Here is a 14,324-nt window from a genome sequence, read left to right as displayed (position 1 = left end):
ACAAACCAGTAACTGTGTCAGAAGTTCCCTATTTGTCAAGCATTATCACTGGTTTGTGTAATATTTTTGAACATAACCAATAGTTTTAGTCACTATGTTGACAGAAGGTCTATCATCTTTATGGCTAAAAAGTGTTTTCACATCATTCCTTCTGCATTGCTAGGTAGGGTGTTTTCATGTTGCTCTTGTACTGCTCTTGTAGAGTGAGGTGGATCCCATGGACCTTTGCTAAGAGATGCTCTAAATCATAGAGAATTGGTTAATTTGGGTTCATTTGGTGAAGAGTAATTTTAGGAGCAGAGGGGCTGAAAAGTATGGCATTGATTATTCTGAAATAAAGTCTGATTTCTAACAAGATTTGCCAGGTCTTTCCAGAGACTTCCAAGGAAGAGTAGATTATTGCAAAGCTGTGAGGAGAATGGATTTGCAGCACCATTTAAAGCAATGAAGTTTAAGATGTATATTCAGGCTGTGGCAGCCGGGCTTTCCTTCTCTGGGGAGATTTGAACTCCTTTGTCACTAGATGAAAGGAGATCCTCACAAAGCTGGATGGCTCTTAAATGCTCAGGTTGAGTTGGATAGGAATAGGACACATATTAAACATACACACGCTGTTTGGAGTTAAAAGCAGATCTGCCAGTATTCTTAAATGAATTAAACGATTAACACTGTAGTTTTTAATGTTTTTCTTTATGAATTTCATAAAAACAAGTCCCAGTACGAACATAATTTATATAAAACAACTCTTGTGTGAAATTAGGACACAATCCTTAATTTTGTTGATTTTTTTCATGATCAATACTATTTCAGTTTAGACTGTGACATCTACTTTGTTTTAGCAGGTCTGAATTATTTCAGAATTCTGGTAACTAATTGTTATGCAAATCTTCTGAAAACACAGTTGCAAACAAAAGCCAACTTTCTGGGCATGCAGTTTTCCCTTGGGAAAGAGGGTTGGAAATAGCTGGTGCTGATCCAGTCCTTGCACTTCCATTCCAAAGCTGTCAGTTCTAAACTGGCTCTGTTTTGCCTAACAAAATCACTTCCATCTTTTATAACATTATGAAGAAGAACATGTCTTATCATTATGTGTTGTATTGACTGGTATAATAATCTGAAAACAAGCAAAAGAAAAAAGGAAAGCCTGAGGCAAAAAAAAACCCCAGCACCCATGGGACCTTGGCATTGAGATATATACATAGTTAAGTGCTAAACACTGCATTAAAATTTAATGTGAACAGATGACTAAAACCTGAAAATATATTAGGAAATTATTACCAAAAACAAAAACGTAAAGCATACGGAAAACAAAGACAAAAGCAAATTTTTTTTAGTAGTGAACTACTAATAGCACTGTTTAGAGTAAAGCTGCTCAGGGCTTTTCCTCTGTGGTCAGTGGATACACCCAAATCCCCAGGAGGTTCTTCCCCATATATAAGGATTTAAAGTTTTTAAAAATATTTTCATGGAAACCAAAGTCCAATTAAACATGTAGTTGGGATAAAGCCAATATACAAAGATTAGAAAGCAGGGAAGCACCTGTGTGTCCGGTACTTTAACTGTAGCCAAATAAAGAGTAGCAAATAAGAAATTCTGCCTGTTTTTTCCATAAAAGGAGCTTTCAGACAGGGAAAAATCACTGCAGATGCTTGTGATGTAAATGTTGCTGCAGGGAAGCATCCTGCAAAGCCACTCTTAACAAAGCCCCACTTAATGCATGGAGTTTAGCCTTGGAGAGTTAGTTAGCCCTGGGTGTTTTGAGAGGGGACTGAGTCAAACTTCAGCCTTATTCTTGATTCTGGTTCCAGCAGCCTTTTGACCCTGAGAAATTTTAACTCTTCATTTCTTGCTTTCTCACTTTTTGCACTAATAAAATGGGGTTTCTGTAGCCATCGCAGGGAAGGTCTCGAACGAAAATCAGCATTTAGCTTAATTACTGAAATTCATTCTGTGGCTGCATCTAGTAACATTAATCACTTACTGAGCATTAAATTAATGCACAAATTTCAGATCTCCTTTCATGTTAAAGCAGTGCATTGGAGGTGACCTGTTCACCTTAAGTGCTGCTTAAAAGCTTTAAAAAGCCATATGAAATTTGTAAAGGTAGCATGAATAACACGGCTTTAGAAACGAGTTCCTGATAAATATTCCTGTTCAATTAAGCTGGGCCTGGGGGTTAAAGTTCTTTTGTGATTATTACTTAGAGGACTGGTAATTGCTTGGTAAATGATGTTGTATTTCTCTCATTTGATTCTTGAATACCAAATTCTGGACTGAAGCTGAAATTTGCCCTGATAAGCTTGGAAACGCCCTGCAAGCTGCAGAATGCACTTTGAATTCACAGAATAGAAGCGTTTTTCATTTTCAAGTATAAAGAAAAGAGACATGGTTGTAATTACATCCACCAGTTTTACAGCGTGGGGGTAGTTGCACTTGAGAAACCCCCTCTCTCTGTGTTTCTGCATTGTGGCACACACAGGTTTTTCTGAGGCATCAGTCTTGTCAGTGCAGCACCTACTTCTCCAACTTCTCCACTTGTCCAAGTGCAACCATGCACTTGGAAATGTTCCTGTGAGAGTGGTGGGGGTCCCTGGGGAAAGAGCAGAGGGGGCTGCACCTAAAGTCTGAGAGGAAGGTGGAAATGGTGATCAGAAAAACACCTGCTTTAAATGTCACCAGGTCTGAAAGGTAAATAACCTCTTTCTGCTCGTGCAGCTGCAGGGCTGACAGGTTTGTGCAGCCAGCGTAGGTGACAAGGCTGTGGTTTGCCCGGGGACATGCACTGAGCGGGCTTTCTCACAGCCTCTCTGCCATTGCTGGTGCTGGCAGCTCTGCACTGCTGGGGCCAGGTGGCCTGCAGCTCCCTCTTTGTCTTGCCAGCTTTCTAACCACAGCATCAATTAGTATTTGTGGGAACCAGAAGAGATGTGTGGGACTCTCTGCATCTTGCTGTTCGAGCTCTGTGGGCAGATGTTTCTGCACAAAAATGTCCTCTTGCTGAAGGTAGCCCATCTAACTGATGGAAAGCAGCAGTCAGTTCTCTACATTCCTCTTAGATAAAATTCCACATGCTAATCAGGTTGTGGAATAGGTTGTTGTCAATAAATGCACAGCATCTTGTACTTTGTGTTCTGCTCTGCTCCCAGCTTTCGTGGTGTGGCTGCCCTGTCTGTTCTTAGTGTTTGTCTGGCTCTGTGATTCTCTGCAGAGCAGATTTAAATCTGGGTTTGCTTTCTCTGTTAGCTTTCTGATGGTTTAGTTGACTTACGTGGGGGTTGCCTGGTTGTTGAGGCTGGCAGGTAGAAGAGGAGTGGAAATGAGGCAGAAATAGGCGGATCCTTCTGTGTGTAGCAAACTGCCGTGTCCCCATACCTTATCTAGCGGAATCACACTCAGAATAATGTGAGCAGAATTGGAGCAGGGGTGAGAGAGGACCTGGAACTGCTGGTCTCAAGTGCTAACTCAAGAACAGTAACTTTTTGCTTCTCTTTCTAGACCTCTCATTCCCTTTCATCAACCCCTTCATTAAAATAATACTTTTCCAGTCACTAATCACTAAAATGTGATGTGAATGAAGCAGGGTTCACTCTTAGTCAAGATATTTCAGCAATGATTGCTCTGGGAAACAAATCTCGGTTCCTCGGAGCAAAGTGAAGTGCTGGTGGGAATAATAAAAAAGGAAGAGGCCAAGTGGCCAGAAGAATGAGAAATGGAGCTCATATGCCTGTGTTTCCAGCAAGGACAGCACTGAGGGACACAAGTGAGAAGTGTGTGCACCCTAAATGAAGGGAAAAATGATGCAAACCAGCCCAAGAGCTGAACTGGTTGAGAAATGATGGAGAAACAGCTATGTGGTTATGAATCACTAACTGATGGTTTTTTCTGCTATGGATGAAACAGCTCCAGTATTGCCAAAATCATAATGTAAAACTTGCAGTGTGAAAAATTGTAAATCTTGTCACTCTCATCTTGTTATTTTGAATTTCTATTTGATACACTTAAAAAAGATGGGGTTTTTTTAGGAATAGGTCTAAATAAGGAATGTCTTACTGCTAGTTTCAATTCTAGTAAATGTAGTCTAATTTTACTAGGTTATTTCTTATTGCCTTAGCCAGGTGATGCTGCATGCTTTCATGCATGCTGTGCTCCTGTTCATAGCTATAGATTTTTCATCTGTGCCAGTGAATTTTAATAACTAAAATGTACATTTGGAAGATCAAACAGACCAGGAACCATCAGACAGTGCATTGTGTACAGAGCAATGAGCTGACATATGTTGCTGCTGTCTTTTGGGAAGATCATTTGAGGAAAATGTTGCATGTCTGGTTTTGCCCACTTAATCCTGAGTTTTATGGACAGAGCTTCCCCCGCCTCTCACTCTCAAGAAGGCACATATTTGCTACCCAAATGTTCCTCTGTTGCTTCAGGAGTTCTAATGCTGCACTGGTGAGAGGCAACACTGTGCTCAAGGATGAGTCTGCTTTTTGAAGAAAATAAAACAAACAGAAGCCATCAACCCTGTGCTTTCAAATTTATTTATAAATATGGTGTCAAAATACTTTCCCATGTGGTCTTGCTGTCTCAGCATCATTCTGTTGTGTGTGACATGCAGGCAGGCTGAGACTTTGTTTCTGCAGGACTGCTGTTTATTACTAATGTCAGCAGAAGGGCAGATGCGGTTTCAGCCAGAACCTCCTCCATTCCACTTACGTTCTCTCTGCTCCTTCTCTCTCACCTCCTGCCTCGAGCTCTTTGTTTCTGATGTATTCCAGAGGACTTGGTTCAAGTACTGGTAATTTGCCTCAAATCATAATTTGGGTTTGCTTTGGGCCGTGAGGGCAGAGACTTAATGTATCCAGAGTCACTCTAACTCTCTCCAGAGGTGGCTCTGGAATGTGACACTGCAGAGACTGAATAGTCCCCAGTGCAGTTAAGTGACTGTGGTTTATATATTATTTATATATTATATATTGTTAAATGTAAAATATTGGGTAGATGTTGTAGCAAAAATGGATTGACAGTAGGTACAACAGTAACTTTCAGTCACCAGTGGGCTGAGGTTTCCTTCAGCTATTTGTTGGTGGGGTTTTTTGGGTTTTGGGTGTTGGTTGTTTGGTTGGTTTGGTTTTGGATTTTTTGGGGTGGTTGGGAGAATCTTTTGTTAATATTGTTCTGTGTTGTTTGAAATGTGACATTTTCTCTGTTTTGTTGTATTGATTATTCCTCTTTTCAGAAATAGCTTTAATAGGAAGTAGTAAGGACTCTGGAATACAACTAATACAACTGTCTCAAATCTGCAGTTAACCTATATCTAATGGACTGCTGTTGAAACAGGAAAAAAAGCATTTGATGTATTTAATAACTCAAAGTTAAGTGGTTAAAATTCATCTTGCAAAGTATGAGTGTTCTGAAGTATTTCAAGCTTTAGCCTTCTGTTGAGGTTCACATTTTGGTCGTTGGTTTTAGAGAAGGAACTAAGTCCGTTCAGAGTTGTTGTCTGTTCTTAGTGTGATGCAGGATTCCTGTCATTTTTCCAGGGGTCGCCTCTGTTTGATCTTATCAAGCAGTCGAAAGAGCGAGAAGGCCAAGCTGATCAGCCTGAACCCACTGCTACTCCCAGTACACCTTTCCAGCATAACCACACTGCTGCAGACCTGTAAGTGAATGCCTGAGGTCTAGGGAAATGTGAAATTGATATTACCCTTAATATTAATATAATTGGTATTACCCTTAATATTCAAATCCACCTGTATTCTGCTTTCCTACTTCTTAGGCTTGGTACTTAAGTTTTGGTAAACCATTGTATTTGCAGATATTTATTATACATTGAAAGTTAAATCAACTGTTGAAATATTTTTCCCCACCCCTATAAAATATGTAATCGTAAACTGTTACATCACTTGCCTAGGAATAAACAAGTTCCTGTATCAGGTGTTGGGGATAACAGGTCACAATAGCAATTTATTTCTTCTGATGGGGAAAAGGGAAGAGTTCCTGCAAGTATTATTCATGTAGAATTGAATAATGAAATTTCTTCATTCTGTGATGTTAAATGCTTAATCTATGTTGAACCTCCAGCTATCTTTCTCCTGTGAAATCTCCTAAGAAGAAGGCATCTCTAAGTGCTACTCCCCCTCCAGATGTTCCACCTGCTGTGACCCCCCAAACACCGCAGAAACCGCAGAAATCTACCTCCCTCTCTCTGTTCTACAAGAAAGGTTTGTTCCTCCTGCATGTGCTGACATTGCAAAGTTATCTCTTGCTCTTTATCCCTTTTGAGTTTTGGCAGTGAGCAATTCTGAAAAGTTTGTTGTAGAATCTGTAGTGAACACCAGGCAAACCTCTGGAAGAAAGGGCAAAATGGTGCCAGCAGGTGGTTCCTGTGTGCACTCTGTGAGTTAGAAGTGAAAACTTCCCTATCCTGGCTGGAAGAATGTCCATATGGGCTTTTCTCTCCTAGCATCCTTTTCCCAGCAGTGACCATGCAGAGATGTCCTGTGAAGCTGGACAACTGGGCAGACACAGCTGGTGCTTTCCCAGGCTTGATCTTTATCCCACTTGGGGGGATTCCTGAACCTTTTGTGCTGTGTCTGCTTAGTAACTCTCAGCAGATTTGTGTCCAGGTGCTTGTTTGAATTGAATAGACATACATGTGCAGTGGTGTTTGCTGTGGCCTTCCACATTGTCTGCTGTCTCATGTATGAAAACCTTTTCCATTTATTTTGAGCCCGGCTTCTACTGCCTTCACTTGATGTCTGGTAGATTTTCCCCTTGGAGACAGTGAGCAGCACAATGCTGCCCCTCCTTCATTACATTCCTTTCATTTTGTGTGCTCCTGTTACAACAATTGCAGTTTATTTTTCTTTGTTTCTGAAGTGTATCTACTGGCCTATCGTCGACTCCATACCCTGTTCCTTCACCTTCTCTCCGACCATCCTGACCTGGAACCCTTGATCTGGACCCTCTTCCAGCACACACTGCAAAATGAGTATGAACTAATGAGAGACAGGCACCTGGACCAGGTAACAAGGACAAAAAAAGTTTTAAAAAGTTAAAAAGACTCTCCTGAACAAAATGTTCTTTGTATGTTCTTAGCCATTAGAAATTGTACTCTGGGGTTTTTATTAATCTCTTGGTCACTGAAAGGAGGGCTTAGTTTATACTGAAGTCTGTCATCTCAGTTTTTTAAGCACTGGCAATTACTTGATATGGTACCTTCAAGTACAGTTTTGAGCTTTTTACAAAATAACAAAAACTAACCACAATTTCTAATAATTTTCATAAAATATAGTGATTTTCTTTGCAAAGACACTATGTGTGGCTGATAATTTTTTTTGTTATTCTACCCTGAAATTGCAGCATACGGTAGGAGTTTGAGAAGGCACCATCAGCTCCAATTAGTTGTTTGTCACATAGAAATGGAGGTAGCATTATGTTAACTTATGTTCTAAAAGTTCTTTTTAAGTTGAGTTGTCTGCTAGTTTATAGAGCACAATCAATAAAAGAAAGTTATTTACATTTATTTAAAGAAGAAAAAAAAGCAAGAAACTCATTAGTCAGTAATTCTTTGGATTGTGATTTAAATAAGCAATTCAACATTATGAGATTTGTGATAAAGCAATGAGATTTGGCAACTCTGAGAAAAAAACTGTGCCAACAGGAGTTATTTAAAATTCCTTCGCAATGCCCAACAACCCTCAACATTCTGACTGTAAATCGTTTGGGAATTCTGTTTAAACTGCATAGCAGATAAAATCTCATCAAATAGTTCTGCCTTTTAAATAAGTTTTGCTTGCTTAACTTGAAATGAAGAAGCTGAATTAATTTTCAGTTGTCTTGTTTCTTTAATAGATCATGATGTGTTCCATGTATGGCATATGCAAAGTAAAGAATGTAGATCTTCGATTTAAAATGATAGTTTCAGCATACAAGGAGCTTTGCAACACAAATCAAGAGGTATGGAAGTTCTTAAATGTTATTCCTCCATAAAAAAAAAGGAAAATTTCTGCTTCACTGCATCTCCATTTTGTGGAGGAGAAAACTGACTCTAATAATAAATATCTCTTAAACATCTTGCATAGTTTGGTAACTCTCCTCAGAAAACAAATTTCATTCCATCTTTTGAAAAGTATGTAACAATGGTTTATGACTGTATTTGGAGTCTAGATGAAAAATTTATGTCTAGAGCTAATAAGATTTTCAAAAGTAACACAAGTTTCTTTATGAGTTGTCTAACTTCCTTGGAGCATTAAGGGAAGAGAAGCAGATTACTTTCTACAGAAGCTTTCAACAGAAACACAGTTTGATAGCAAATAGAGATGTATGGCTATATATCAAACAGCTGTGTATGTATTAAAGTTGCAGGCTTAATTCTAACATGAAGAAGTTCCTTCCTTCACAGGAACTTCAGTGTACTGAAATTTTTGCACAGCACAGTAATGAAATCTATAGAAAAACCCTTACCAGTTAATGGAACTGTAGCACCCCCTCAGTAGCAGAATTTCTCATAGTGTATTTGTGGATCTTGGCTAAACTCCAGACTTCTGTCTCCAAGCCTATAGAACTATTTTATCCCCATCAGGTCAGTAATGAGTTTTTTAGCCTTCCAAGGCATGCACAGTAGTCTAGACTTTCTGACACATGGGTGTGAAAGCAAATTGTACTTAAATTTGGAAAATGTTAGAACTGTGTTCACACCAAGGGGCTGTGCCAGTTAATGAAGTAGGTGCTGGTGTTCAAACACATGTGGAAAAATCCCAAAAGTTTAGAGAAATTACAATGGCTTGCATACAACTCATGTGCCATCCTAGCTCTTAATCTAACACAGACTTTGAGTGACTTTATGAGTTTGTCAAATGTAAATTTTCAATCCTTATATTTTTTTAATCTGTGTATGATTTTCTCACTCTATGCAGACTTTCAAACGTGTTCTTATCCGAGAAGAACAATATGACTCCATCATAGTCTTTTACAACTTAGTGTTTATGCAGAAGCTGAAAACAAACATTTTGCAATATGCTTCCAGCAGGGTAAGCCATTATCTCTGTTCATTATTCAACAGACTAGAAATATACAGGAAATCAAACCTTACGATTATTTTATTATTTTTATAGCCTCCCACTCTGTCACCAATCCCACACATTCCTCGCAGTCCTTACCAGTTCTCCAACTCTCCTCGGCGTGTCCCTGCTGGCAATAACATCTACATCTCACCTCTCAAGAGCCCATACAAATTCTCTGATGGGTTTCAGTCACCCACAAAGATGACTCCAAGGTCTAGGTACGTTGTTGACAAGCATTTTTGGACTAAATGTAAGGTATTTGGGAGATATTAGTGGAAGCAAATTGAAAAACTGCGGTCTAGTTTGTCTGTGGCTATCATATAATTTCTATTAATAGTTTTTATCCTGTATTTGGAATCTTTATTCATCATTCAATGCTTTTCTGTTGTGCTCAAGGAGGTTTTTTGTAGGTTTTTTCCTCTTTTTTTTTTTTTTTACCCCCCACCAAAGAAGTTTCCTGACCTGGTTGCTATAAATGTTGGTGGCTTTGACCCTGCATCACACTCCTGAAAAACACAGATGAGCTTTGTCAGCTCCTTTAAAGAGAAAATACTTTTTTGCAACAAAATGTTTGTTTAGCTGGCTGAACAGAACATTTCAAACTGTTGGTTACTGGCTCTTAGCAGATGGGGATGACAGGAAATGTACCACTTTCCAGTGGCTTTTTAGACTAGGATCAAGTCCCACTGTGCACAGAAGTTTAAATGTTATTGTGTACCTTAGGTTGAAGTCCTGCATGACTTTGATTAGCAGACACCTGAAGGTAGAGATGAGAGGGTGATTTTCTGGGTACCCAGCACTGAAGACTTTTCTTTCTGATACAGGACAGACTCTGGGGGCCTCTGATTCTTTCAAGCCATAATTTCATGTCTGTCTGTGTGATTCAGTTTATTTGGTGATTGAGCATTCAGTGGCTCAAAGAGAAATGTCTCAACACAGTAAAGCACAGTATGGATTTGCACTGTTAATGCAGAGAGAGAGGAAGAGACCTTGTTAGTGCCTTGTGCTAACCTGTGCAAATTAGTCAATGCTTCTGTCATTGTTAAATGGAGCCTAAACTTCTCTTCTTCATTTGGCAGAATTTTGGTGTCCATTGGAGAATCATTTGGGGTGAGTTTTAACATCTTTGATGCCTTGTCTTAAATGCATGTAAGTTTTGGAGGAATGGGGTAGCCTGCTCACATATCTAGAGCAGGCCAATGAGTGTACCTGATTTACTAAAGTAATTATAGGGAAGTTCTGTTAACTCCTTTTAAATGTCTAGACTTCACCTTCAAAATGTGTTGCATTTTATTTTTTTTAATATAGTTTTTTTTATAGTTTTAAGAACTCCTAATTTTTTTGGAAAATCTGCAAAGTTGGAGTGGTTTCAGGATTTATTGGCAATTCTTTCCCTGTTTTCTTGTCACTTCAGACTTCTGAAAAGTTCCAAAAAATCAACCAGATGTTGTGCAACAGTGAGGGGCAGCTGAAGCGCAGTGCAGACGTGGGAGCTGCTGCCCCGAAGCCACTGAAGAGGCTGCGCTTCGATATAGAGGGCACGGACGAGGCAGATGGAAGGTGAGAGATTGCCCTGGGCTTTTCAGAGATGTGGCATGTATTGGGGTCTCAGGGCCTTCATCCTAACTTTCTCCTGATACCCTCTCTCGTGTTAATTTGTGAGCTTTAGCAGCTGAATCAAATGAGAGATGGGAGCATGAAGCTCCTCAATTACATGCTTTGATGTCAAAAAGTGACTCTATTTAAAGTTTAGGTTATGAAGGTAAAAAGTTATTAACTTAACGTTATGCTTTCTTTCTGTAGCAAACACCTACCCCAGGAGTCCAAGTTCCAACAAAAGCTTGCAGAAATGAGTGAGTATTACTTTTCTCATAATCTGGAGAGCCCTGAGTGCCTTGGATAAGAGCGCTTGGGCCCACTCAGATGAAAACATTGTTCAACACCAATGTGATCTGGATAATTTGCTTAGCTTTTGTACTTCCTGCATATAATCTTGAAAATGCAGATTACAAAATGGAAATTTATGTACACAGGAAAACCGTATGCAGATTTTTTTATTGCTTTGCTTTTATAGGGAAATGTCTGAGACTGGTTTTTCTTCTGCTGTGGGTCAGCATTTCTTTCAGATCTTATGGCATCACTTTTCTGTTTTGAAATGAAATTCAAATCTAGCTCATAAAAAGCAAAACAGCCCCACCCCCACGTCTGAGTTATATTTTCCACTTGTGAGAAGCACACTTGGCCTGGCCAGGCATTCTCACTCTCTGAGAATCTGAGCTCTGCAGCTGAGCAGATTTGCCCATTAAAAACTCTTACATTGCTCATCAAGATAGGTATGAGTGTGGATCCAGGCTTCTGTGTTTTAAGGTAGGGAAAATGTTTCAGTGTTGATTTATGGTAGGGGTTAAGAAGGAGAGCTCTGTCTCGTGTCCAGTGGTGTTGGTGTGTGCCACTGAGGGGAAAGGGCATTCCTGGGCAGGCTGTCTCTGGGATGTGGGCACTGCTCAGCCCACAGCCTCTGCCTGGCGAGATTCCTGATGTGACATGGACCATCTGCCCACCTGGAGGGTGGAAATGGACATAGTGAGGGGACAGAGACAATGAGAACTGGAGTGAACAGGTGGAAGGAATTTCATAAGATCTGTAAGATTGAGCAAGAATGGCTGAAACAGTGCAAAATCAGGTGTTCATCCTATAATGAGGGATTTGGTTTGTTTACAATAGAATAATGTACTTCTATTCCTTGTGTCATTACAAATTTTTCCAATAATCAGTCCAAAGTAATTATGAAGAAATATTTCATTCTTTTTCTTTGTTGGGTTTTCTTGTAGCATCTACTCGAACAAGAATGCAAAAGCAGAAGCTGAATGATGGAAATGATACCTCAGCCACTGAAGATAAGTGAAATTCTTCTCAGGACCAGGGGCTGCACTGCCAGCCCTCTTAAATTGTTTTTGTTTTACAGCCTTCATTAATAGAGTTGCTTTTTAGTTGCTTTCAGTTCCAAACTGCTAGTTGAAAACATTTGTACTTTTTAAATTGTTAAATGTTTTCCATTATACTTTGCCTTATGATGTAGCATATATACAATGTAAGCCACTGAATTTAATTTATATATTTTTTGAGGATTTTTTAAAAGTCTTGGAAAGTGTCTGAATTTCCTGTTGCAGCATTACTGATTTAAGCCAGTTCAGTCTTGTTGGATTTAATTTTTTATGTCTAAAGGTGAAATGTTAGCTAGAATGATTTTGAAATGCACTAATTTTGTTTCTTAGCTTTGATTATTAGATTTTCATTATTTGCAGATTTTGAAAATGGTGGGCCAATTACTGCAAAGACTTCCTGTCTCTGTTCATAATTAGCACATCAAATTCCCATTAAATTAAATGGGACAGCAGCTGGGGGCCTTGCAGAGAAGGGGCCTCACCTCAGGAGTACAACCTGAATTCAAAGTGAAATCATTTCATAGCCTTACTACTGACACCAACACTTGGCATTTTGTAGTTTTGCTTCCCCAGCTCCCACCCCAGTGTCATTTTGGAAGGCAGTTACACTGTCCCTTAGTTTGAATTTCATGGAGTATGAATCCCATAGAGATTCATCCCAGAATCCCACACTGAAACTTCCCAGAAGCTGAAGCTTCCTCCCATATGCAGAGTAATTGATGTGCCCTTTCTTATCGTGGGAAATCTCAAGTATTACAAGAAAAAACAAAACAAAAACCCCCCAAAAAACCCCCCAAAACCAACAAACCTAAACCATACCTGGTACTCACAAGATTTCAAAATTCTAAAGATGTAGAATTTTCTTGATTTCTGCAAATTTTCACCTAACTGTAGCCAAGCCAAAGAGCTTGAGGAACAGCTGGAAGCTGAGTGTCTCCAGCTGGGTTCCAGGTGAGAGCAGCCTGGTCTCTGAAAGCACAGGGCATCCCCATTGGCCTTACTGCAGCATCTGCCAAAACCTGAACGTGGTGAACCCACGTTGGGAAAACCCTTCTGCTTTTACTGAAAATGCAGATACTTGGGCAACTTGTCAATGGTTGCAACTAGCAAAAAAACCCAAACAAAACCATCCAATACTTTTTTCATATTTTGTATTTGTAAGTTACTGATTCAGATACTGGAACTTTTCTTGAAACAAGAAAGTTTTGTTAAAATAGCCAATTAACAAAAGCACGTTTTATTTCCAGTGGATTAAAATATAAGCAAATCAATTGTCCTGCTTCAAAATTACCCATTTTTATGAATTTTAGCTTTTGCAGCTTCTTAAGTCAAGAACAGCTACAGTAAAAAAGCATGCTATTAATGGCACAAACGTTTTAAACCAATGTCTTCCAGGGAGCTTATTTACAATTGTTTAGCTGATCCTAGAGTACCTAGAGTAGGAAGTTTTTTAAAGTTCTTGTGTTGATTCAAAGCTAACCCTAGAACTACTAAAAATTCTATGAGCAGCAAAAACTGTAAATTAATTTAAAAATAATATTGAGGGAGTTTTAGACTCAGTATGGCTCCAGCTTCCTTACTGAAGATGTACAGAACTTTCCAGAGTACCTTATGTTTATTTTCTCACTTTTTGCAGTTTTACAGACAGGATATGTGTTAACATTGGGGTGCACTGACTGTAAGCTCTGTTACAGCAGTCCTTTGGCTGGAGGGATGATACAGAGTCCAGTATCTACACAGATTCATTCTTTCTTTACTGTGACAATGTGTTTTTTTTTGTTCAAACAGACTGAAGGCTTTACATCAATTGTACAATATTATTTTATACAACTAATCAGTTTCCTGCCTTTCAAGATAAATAAAATAGCTTTTAAAGGATTTACAGTCAGTGATTTTCTTATATTAGGTGATTTCATATGGTACTTATCCAAATAAATACATACTGAAACTAATGGCTTTTTATTAGGTATGGAAATCTTACTGTGTTTGACACCACTTTTCTTAGAGTGAGACCTTGCTGTACTAAAAATGGCCTGGAATATTGAAACTTTTCCAGGAAAAAAGAAAATTTGGCATCACAGCAGAAGCTGGGCACAAAATGTGAAGGCCATTTTAGGTGCTCTTAACATGAGGCATCAATTTCTGTAGAAAGCTGAAGCTGCGCTGGGTGTAAGATGAGGTCAGGTAAATTGTATCCTTTAAAGGCCCATTTCTGTCCATTGGTGCTTAAGGGAATGGAGTCTGTCAGCCTGGCTCTGCAGCCATGTGAAGGTGGATGAGCTGGCTCCCAGCCTCTTCATTTGATGCTTTATACCTT

General features: G+C 39.2%; 1 protein-coding gene across 1 annotated transcript in view; it reads left to right on the top strand.

Annotated features, from left to right (window-relative positions):
* Positions 1-13,885, top strand: part of RB1 (RB transcriptional corepressor 1) — a 72,028-nt gene extending 58,143 nt beyond the window's left edge. Inside the window, exons 18-27 of the mRNA XM_059466921.1 lie at positions 5,538-5,656; positions 6,079-6,218; positions 6,877-7,022; positions 7,852-7,956; positions 8,916-9,029; positions 9,114-9,280; positions 10,142-10,172; positions 10,477-10,622; positions 10,866-10,915; positions 11,894-13,885. Of these exons, the coding sequence (XP_059322904.1) occupies positions 5,538-5,656; positions 6,079-6,218; positions 6,877-7,022; positions 7,852-7,956; positions 8,916-9,029; positions 9,114-9,280; positions 10,142-10,172; positions 10,477-10,622; positions 10,866-10,915; positions 11,894-11,967 (1,092 nt within the window). The 3' untranslated portion in view covers positions 11,968-13,885. The remainder of the gene's footprint in view (positions 1-5,537; positions 5,657-6,078; positions 6,219-6,876; positions 7,023-7,851; positions 7,957-8,915; positions 9,030-9,113; positions 9,281-10,141; positions 10,173-10,476; positions 10,623-10,865; positions 10,916-11,893) is intronic.
* Positions 13,886-14,324: the final 439 nt, after the last annotated feature.

The sequence above is a fragment of the Ammospiza nelsoni genome, chromosome 2 (assembly GCF_027579445.1).
Source record: "Ammospiza nelsoni isolate bAmmNel1 chromosome 2, bAmmNel1.pri, whole genome shotgun sequence".
In the NCBI taxonomy this organism is placed as follows: Eukaryota; Metazoa; Chordata; class Aves; order Passeriformes; family Passerellidae; genus Ammospiza; species Ammospiza nelsoni.
The sequence above is the reverse complement of the archived record's forward strand: the minus strand, read 5'-3'. Positions and strand labels throughout refer to the sequence as shown.